This window comes from Lissotriton helveticus, chromosome 12 (genome assembly GCF_964261635.1).
Source record: "Lissotriton helveticus chromosome 12, aLisHel1.1, whole genome shotgun sequence".
Lineage (NCBI taxonomy): Eukaryota > Metazoa > Chordata > Amphibia > Caudata > Salamandridae > Lissotriton > Lissotriton helveticus.
This window is the reverse complement of record NC_136073.1, coordinates 235,302,039-235,311,082: the sequence shown is the minus strand read 5'-3', so window position 1 is coordinate 235,311,082 and position 9,044 is coordinate 235,302,039. Positions and strand designations below refer to the sequence as shown.

At 46.2% G+C, this 9,044-nt stretch overlaps 1 protein-coding gene across 4 annotated transcripts in view; it reads left to right on the top strand.

The window, feature by feature from the left end:
• The first annotated feature begins 5,374 nt into the window (after window positions 1–5,374).
• PIEZO1 (piezo type mechanosensitive ion channel component 1 (Er blood group)) overlaps window positions 5,375–9,044 on the top strand; it is an 859,941-nt gene continuing 856,271 nt past the window's right edge. For all 4 annotated transcript variants that reach the window (XM_078670084.1, XM_078670083.1, XM_078670082.1 and 1 more), the window contains exons 1-2: window positions 5,375–5,693; window positions 7,372–7,821. In XM_078670084.1, the coding sequence (XP_078526210.1) occupies window positions 7,758–7,821 (64 nt within the window). In that variant the 5' untranslated portion in view covers window positions 5,375–5,693; window positions 7,372–7,757. The remainder of the gene's footprint in view (window positions 5,694–7,371; window positions 7,822–9,044) is intronic.

The window sequence follows — 9,044 nt, the reverse complement described above, 5'->3', positions numbered from 1 at the left end:
GCTTCAAACTTCAAGGGGTTATCAAAAATGATACACTCGTAAATATACGAACTCCTCGGCTTCGACTATTGCAATGGCCGAATCAAAACCAAGAAACAAAACAAAGTCGTGGGAGCGACCCACTTATACTTAACCAAAATGTCTGTCACGCCACCAGAAGACCGTCTAACGTCTCGCCTTACAAATCATCACAAGAGGGTCCAAGACAGGGCGACAGTCAGGACAGCAGTCCTTCGCAGCAGTCGGAAAGGGGAAGCCTCGCAGAAAAAACCTTCGGTCCACGTCCACATGCAGGGGTCAATTAAGTGGCGGCCGTCCTCCAGATTTTCCTCACGGGGCTCCTCACAATCTTCGGGCTTGGACCAGTACCGCTGAAGTCGCCCCACGTTGGGCGTCAGTTGAAGAACCGGGGTTTAACCCAGCGGCGTCACGGCATCAGGGGCACGCCTAAGATCTTCGAGTTCACCTGTCTTGGTATTCAAAGACACGGAATACTTCTGGATGGTGTCAGAGACCAAGTTTATTAGCTGCAGCTAGTAACAGTGATCCTAGAAATACATCACGGTGTAAATTCTCAGGGGACTGCTCATTTTACTAAGGCGAGACGTCTCCTTTTATATCCAATATTCACATTGTAAATGTACACCCACTGCACAAAATTCTAGCCAATAAGATACATTTTCAAGCAAAGTATCACATAGCAAAAACTCAATTTACAGTATCCCAACCCAAAAGTTAATTATTAGGAATGTCCCAAATTCAATCTCCACAAGCCGGACAAACCTATAATTGAAAGCATAACCCATGTAATGAAGAAACATAAAAAAGAAACAGTAACAGATGCTGAACAAGATAAGCATGTGCAAGGAAACTAAAAAGTTAACGATGTCCTGAACATTGATTGGCAATCTCAGATAAAGATTGATCAGGGAAATTAGCTTTGCGAGGTCAGTTTCAGGTGAAGAGGTCAGTTTCTTACAGTTCATTTCAGAGTCAAAGAGAAACCTAGTTAATGTATACATGAACTAAGAAGGCCAGGCCACTTCGTTTGCCAGGTTACCTTTACAGGCCTACGGGAAGGCAACACAAAATGGTGGCACAGAACAAAATGGAGCCAGACTCGAGAATTACAGAACCTCACTTTCCCGACCAGGGATGCTACCCTCAGCATTCGTTCCCAGCCAATGGCCTGCTCCCTCACTTACACACCTATACCAGGCTGAAATTATGCAGAATCCTCCACCCTTGTCAGGTTAATCACCCCTATCCAATCCATCTTTCCAAGAGCCTGCCTTCCCTGCTCTCACAGTGACTTTTCCACCTTATGCTTTCCCTTCTTATCCACCTCTCCTTCTTCCCCCTCCCCCTTTATCATGAATCCTGTGCAAACTCCTTACATTTCTCTTCAGCCCCCAACACTCCAGAACTGCTGCTTTAACCCCTATCTCCTGATGACAACCTCCTCCCTCCCCCGCCCCTCTATTCCCCTAAACTAGCACAACTTAACACTTTCTATTACCACCAGCCAGGGCTACCATCCTTTTTGTCCCTATTTCCAGCCCCCATACACTCACTGCTCCCAGTCTGTGCACCTTCTCCACCTCTTCTTCTCTCCTCCTTAGCTATACATCAGGGCTTTTTGACTTAGCTGAAATATGTTTGTGTTGATTTGGGGCGTTTTTAGAAGTACTAGGGTTCGGTTAGGAAATGATTCACAATGAGAGTTACTCCTATTGTGATTTGTGATTTTTACCTACTTGTAAAGCGGGACCTCATCCCCTGAGCAGTCCCCAGGAGAAGTGAGGAGTACTCCCACATAAAGCTGGGTGAGTACGTTTATTTTTCTAATGATTTTTGAGAAACAATGGATGTCACGTATAAGTGATTGGATGTATTAATTTGCCAATGCACATAATGAAAGAGAATTTTGGCCGGTAGTTTCTTGGATTGTCTAGGTCAAGGAAGATGGGATGAGACTCAATCCTGTTTTGTAACATATGTTTTTATTTTTGTAGGAATTAATTTAGAAGTTCCTGTATTACAAGCTTACCCATTGGAAGCTACCGGATACTGGTAGGCTGTATCGTACCAATTCATTCAGCTTGATTCGATTTGATTGATTTTTTTGCACAAATACTTTTGTAGTAGCGCAATCTTTGGTCCTGACGAAAGCCTATTGGCTGAAACATTTAGACCTCTTGTTCCATCGCAATTGACAGTTATTCTTTAAAACTGCCAGCGTACTGTTTTTTAATGTTTGGCACTGGGGTAATGCTTATTAAAGTTCCTGATGTTATCCGAGTAGCCAATTTTAATATTCACTGTATAATGTTCACTTTTTGCACTGCAAACCCTCAGCACCACATATCAAGACTTACAAGTGGCTGTACCAATCTTTGGGGTAAAAAGCTAGCTTAGTTTTGATATTCTACTTGGTGGGTTGTATGAATATATCGAACTCCCATCAAAATCTCAGATGACGATGAGTAGCCACTTGTGTGGGCTCATGGGATTTTTCAATATATATTTTATTGCATTCTTCCTTTTTGCCTAGACATCTGAGAGCTGTTGTGCCTTATTGTCTTTTGTTGATTAGACCGATATTCTCATTCCACCACCAATCTCTCCAATCTCCTTCTCACAAGATCTTGTTACCACAAACACATCTTCCGTGAAAAAGTTAAATCACTTGTGGATCAGGTCACCATCCTCCCCCCTTGAGGACCGCAAATCCTTAGTTCTGTAGCAGAACTTTGACATAATTACTGAAACGGCCCTCCTTGAAAGCATTCTAGAAACGAAACCCTCTAACCATTCCACCGACCCCCATCCCCAGTGACATTCCATTGACTTTTGCACCAACACACTCTCCTACTGGACCATCTGATTAACCTCTTCCTCGACCAAGGCTCCCTTCATGATGCCCTTAAAACAGGACAGGTTACCACACTTCTTAAGAAACCCTCTGCTGATGTGAAAGATCTCAACAACTTCTGCCTTATCACTAACATCCCTTTTCTTGCTAAAATTACAGAAAGTTGTGTGATGAAGCAAATTTCCAAACATATCAATGAAAACTTCCTCTTGACGAATTTCAATCTGGTTTACCCAAGGGTGCAGTACCGAAACAGCCCTACTTCAAGTGTTCGATGATGCCCGCCGAGTATTATGCTTCTTACGAATCTGGCCTCCTGATTCTTCTTGACCTATCTGCAGCCTTTGACACTGTTAATCACAAAACTCTTTTGAACACTTTAAAGCTAAGAGTAGCTTTTGAAGGCACAGTGCTCAAATGGTTTGTATCATTCCTCTTGGGCAGACCCCAGATTATCAAATTAGCGAATTGTGTCTCCATTTCAATGGCTGTTGAAGAAGGCGTCCCTCAAGACTCGATCAAGCCCACACTCTTCAACCCTTACATTGAACCGCTGGGAAATATCCTAAAAAGGTCTGGGATCCATTATCACCTATATGCGGATGACACACAAATCGACCTTAAATTGTCTTCCACTCATGACATTTCAATCCTCAACACCACTCTCAACTCCAACCACTATTGGCCGTCAACTCATCAACTAATACAGAATCGTTCCAAAACAGAATTCCACCTCCTCTCAACCTCACTATCTCCTCCTCCTATCCAATCTTGAATGAGCAATCTGAACATTCTCTACAACAAGCCTACCATTGTTGACAGTGCAAAATCTCTATTATCATCGTAGACAAAAGGTTCAACTTACAGTCCCATATCAATACCATTACCAAGAATGCACGTTACCAACCGTGCCGCCTCCAAAGCACTTCCTGGAATAATTCAACCCATTTCTTGACCCTCAACATCATCTGGCACTCGCATGAGGTCAACTTTACAAAATGTATTTTATTCCTGTTTTAACTTTACTCTGACACCTTTTTATTTTTTTACAATAGATATATATGCAACTTGTTAGCGTTGTAACTGTATATATGTAACTTGTTAGCGTGTTTGGTCCGTCTTGTGTGCCTTTTGTAACTGTATATATGTAACTTGTTAGCGTGTTTAGTCTGTCTTGTGTACCTTTTGTAACTGTATATATGTAACTAGTTAGCGTGTTTGGTCTGTCTTGTGTACCTTTGGTAACTACATATGTAACTTGTTAGCGTGTTTGGTCTGTCCTGTGTACCTTTTGTAACTGTATATATGTAACTTGTTAGCGTGTTTGGTCTGTCCTGTGTACCTTTTGTAACTGTATATATGTAACTTGTTAGCGTGTTTGGTCTGTCTTGTGTACCTTTTGTAACTGTATATATGTAACTTGTTAGCGTGTTTGGTCTGTCTTGTGTACCTTTTGTAACTGTATATATGTAACTAGTTAGCGTGTGTGGTCTGTCTTGTGTACCTTTTGTAACTGTATATATGTAACTTGTTAGCGTGTTTGGTCTGTCCTGTGTACCTTTTGTAACTGTATATATGTAACTTGTTAGCGTGTTTGGTCTGTCTTGTGTACCTTTTGTAACTGTATATATGTAACTTGTTAGCGTGTTTGGTCTGTCTTGTGTACCTTTTGTAACTGTATATATGTAACTTGTTTGCGTGTTTGGTCTGTCTTGTGTACCTTTTGTAACTGTATATATGTAACTTGTTTGCGTGTTTAGTCCATCTTGTGTACCTTTTGTAACTGTATATATGTAACTTGCTAGCGTGTTTAGTCCATCTTGTGTATCTTTTGTAACTGTATATATGTAACTTGTTAGCGTGTTTAGTCCATCTTGTGTACCTTTTGTAACTGTACATATGTAACTTGTTAGCGTGTTTAGTCCATCTTGTGTACCTTTTGTAACTGTATATATGTAACTTGTTAGCATGTTTAGTCTATCTTGTGTACCTTTTGTAACTTACCTGATCCTTTTGTAAAGCGCTCTGACACCTTTTGGTAAAGTTCGCGCTATATAAAACTGCATTAAATAAATACAAAATAAAGAAGGTGCTCATTTGGGCAGAGTGGAAAACATGTACGTAAAAACATTTGCGCTGAACACAGAATGAGGCAATGCAAATAACCAAAATCGCCGTCAGCCTAAAGGTGCAAGAAAACATATTTTTAAAACTTTGTTTTTAATGATCGATACTCCGAATTAGGGACTTGTCACAATTTCTCTGTGACGTGAGGAGCCATTATCGTGTCTGTCGCTAGATGGCACTGCTGCTCTAGCAAAAAAAAAAAGTGATGTGGTTCTGCTGATGTTTTTGCAGAGCTCTAATATCACTAGGCCTCGAGGGGCGTGTTTTTCCCAACTCATCGCTAAGTGGCGCTGCTGCCGTTGGAATGCAGCTCTCCCCCACGCACAGAAAAGCAGTGGCTGCTGAATGTTTTCTGCAAAGTGCAACTTTGACGTAGTTGGCCCGGCCAGAGAACGCGTGCACACAGACAGAAGTTCGGGGAATGTGCCAGCTGTGCCACCGGGGAGCCAACCGCGCAGCCAGCTTCTAGGCGCTACACTCGACCTCCAACTCCGCAATCTAGAAGAGAACTCGCGCAGTAGTTCAAGGAGACCCCCCTTCCCGCCTCTGTATGAGGTCAGCAGGGCATGTGACCGCCCTGCACCCCGGAGAGTAAAGATCAGTTTCAGACATGTGGCGAGGAGCCCCGGGCACCTCGAACTCCGGAGGTAGGAGCCCGGGGCATGGCACGGCTACAGACAGGAAGGAGGAGGTAAGTAGTTATGGGATACGAGAGTGTTTGGGTTCGTTGGGTGGGGGCGGGGGAGGCTTTCTCCTATGCACAGACAGACTCACCCTGACGTGGTGTGTGTGCCAAGAACTGAACCGCAGGGAGGGGGCGGGGCGAAGAAGGGTGCACATGTCCGCCACATGTAGGCAGATGCGCCTATGTGCTGATCCTAGTATTGTGCTCGGTGGGAGGGAACGAGGGTGTTTCCTAACCCATGCCTTACAGGGCAAGTATTAATTGGCATAACTCTGTGCCCGTCGACCACATGTCTGCACCCTCTCTCCCAGTCTATGCTGTAAATGGGTGCCAGCTGCTGTGGCATGGGTGGGTACATTGTGAATGTGTTATATTTATTTATTTCTTTGTACATTTCGTCCTTGCTGTGTTTGATATTGTGTCCCTTTTGCCTGCTGTGTTTTGATTCTGTGTCCTGCTGTTTTTGTACGTTCCATTTTTGTAACATTTCTCTCATGTAACGTAACTGGTTCTATTTTACAGTGCTCTGACACCTTCGGGTAAAGTCCGCGCTTTATATAAAAGTGCATCAAATAAATACATAAATAAATAAACCCTGCAGTGAGGTGACCCTGCCTGTCCTGGAATGAGGTGGGTGCCACTCACCCTAGCTTGTCTTTTCTGCAGCGAGGTGCCCCTCCTCCCCAGGTCGTACTGTTGGTGCCCCCTCCAGGCTGCCTGGCTTGCAGGGGCACGGTTATCTCCCTGCCATGTGGTGACGTCGATAACCCCGCAGACCTGCCCTGTATTTTGTTTGTTATAACCGAGGGGTCTGGTGTGCCCGGAAGCACGTGCCTATAGATAAGAAGGGACCTCTAGTCCCGGCGTGCACGCGCCTTTTTGTAGGTTAAGTGTCACGTGAGGTCAGCTGAGGTAGGAGGCTGAGACAGCAGGTGGTCCCAGACTGCAGAGAGGCTCTGGTGACATTACAGGATGACTCCGTGTCACCGGGTACGGCATGTTCCACCCACCCTCCTTCTTGTGAACTTTAGCCTAGTTGAGGGGAAACAGTACTACAAGTTCCAGAATGCACTTTTCTGGTAACGGACTACACTTGGCAGTTACTTGTATCTTCAGTGACAGGCGGTCCGGATCATGTATTCTGGTATTCCTGGGTTCTCAGCGCAGGAGTGGAAGTGTGTGTGTGTGTGTGTGTGTGTGTTGGGGGGGGGGGGGTCCATTCCCTAGTAAACGGGCCACGAGGTCAATATAAAGGGGATAGGGGGCGAGGAGAGAGGCTTAGAGAATAGGAAGAGCGGCTACAGAACGGGGAATTCTCCAGTCTCTCACAGGGCGGTGAATGTTTCAGTGCCTTCTTTGCATTATGGGACTTGTAGTCCTGATTCTGCAATGGGCTCTGCAGGACTGCAAATTCCAGAGTGCAAATACAAAATAACTTACATTTATGAGTCACTCTCACGTGGACCTGGGAAACTGGAGTTCTCTGGGGAGAGTTTGCGAACAAAGGTACTTTCCTCAAGTTTTGGGTTGGGCCCGACGCGAGACATCCAGGGGCAGAGCTGACACATGCACAAGGTATACATCCGTCACAGGCAGCTGGCAGAGCATGTGTGGCAGACCTGGGCATCAGCAGTCGTTGCCCTGCTCCACCCCCGTCACTCTCCTCTGCTCTCCCTTTCTGCAGGTCTGGAAGCAGCAGCAGCCCCCCGCCCCCTCCTCCACATGAGGCGGATTTTCCACTGATCGCGGAGTGCGGCGCCCGGCTACAGAACCAGCGGGAAGTTTTCAAGATATCGCAGCTCCCGCGGGCACCCCGCGCTGCCACCCACTTCCTGCCCAGGCTGTGCATCAAAGCCCCCGCTCCTTTGGGACTGCCCTGCGGGCACGGCACGGGCCCTTCTCCGGGGCGCTTTCAGTCGGACCCTGGACCGAGTGGATTTATGTGGGAGCTCTGAACGACCGACCTCGTAGTCACCTGCTCACCCCGCGGGCAGAGATTGGGCGGTGATGCCCAGAGCCTGATCGCCTTCCCAGGGGTGACCCCGCACCCCCAGCGCAGGGAACCCGGCCATGGAGCTGCGGGTCTTGTGTGGGGTTCTGTACTGGCTGCTGCTGCCCCTCTCCCTTCTGGCAGGTAAGAGACAACTTTCCTTCCAACTTTTACTGTCTGTGGTTTGCTTTACCGTATCCCAACACCTAGTGTACAGGTGCCCGTTTGGATTATTTTTGTAGCGCCTACTGGTGGCATTGTTAGCTCACTGATGAAAGAGACGTGAGGACCGGTGAGATAAAGTGTTGTGCACAGGATCACACATGGTGGTTAAGTGTACTCTACTTCTTTAATTTCTTTTTTTTTTTAAATTTCAAAGTATTTTTTAATTTTTTATAAACAAGTACATTAGCATTTCTGTTACGAGGTTCTAGCCAAACATCGTTTGTGTTGCAGTAATTACAGGTACTTTGGTTTACATGTTTATCTAAACCCCTCTACATTGACTTGCTGGGAAATGAGGCAAAGGATGATAGAAAGAGAGAGAATAGGAAAGAAAGGGTGGAGATGGGATTCAAGAAGGGTTCTATAGCAGTGAGCCTAGTCTGGGTTTGTAGCCTTGTTGTGTCAAAACCGACACCCCCTAGGGAGCCTGAGTGTCTAAATGGAGCACCAGCACTTCTCAGCAGGGTCGCGATACTTTAAAGGGAGAGTGCAGGCACCTCGCAGTACCAGGCTGGTGTGTACTTACATTTCAGTTCAGTTTGAAGCACTGGTCTTACACCAGGGCGTTAACGGGAGCAGAGGGGTGACTTGAAGACTACAAGGTAGCTCAGTGGGCTAGCATCCTTACTGCAGTTGCGGGTGGGACATTGAGGTCTCTGGTTTAAATGCACGGGGCTAGCTCGGCCTTTTATCCTGCATTAGTCAACACGAGGAGTGCCATTCATTTGGGTTGTAATAACACCTTTTAACACCCTCGAGCCCTGCTGCTGTCACACGATGGAGCTGTCATACATACATATGCATGCTGGGAGACTCCTCCCCTGCAAACTATCTACACAGCGTGTCTTTACAAGTTCAAAACTGCCCTGATATGCGAACGAGGGACACTTTTATTTAGTGCCAGGGCATAATTTCTGTCCCAGTGTGTGTGTGAGGCGTATGAATGTATGTGAGGGCGGGTCGTGCCTCGGGTGCGCCCCGAGGCACCCTTAATCACCCCTTCGCACACATGCTTGGTCTTGTCCGCTCTGTTCCTTGGCTGTGGGAGACTTGAATGTAATCAGTAGGTAATTAACGCAATTACCCGCGGAGAGAGCCACCCGGACCTTAAAGGGAGCCGGAGCCCGGCTCTGCAGCAACAG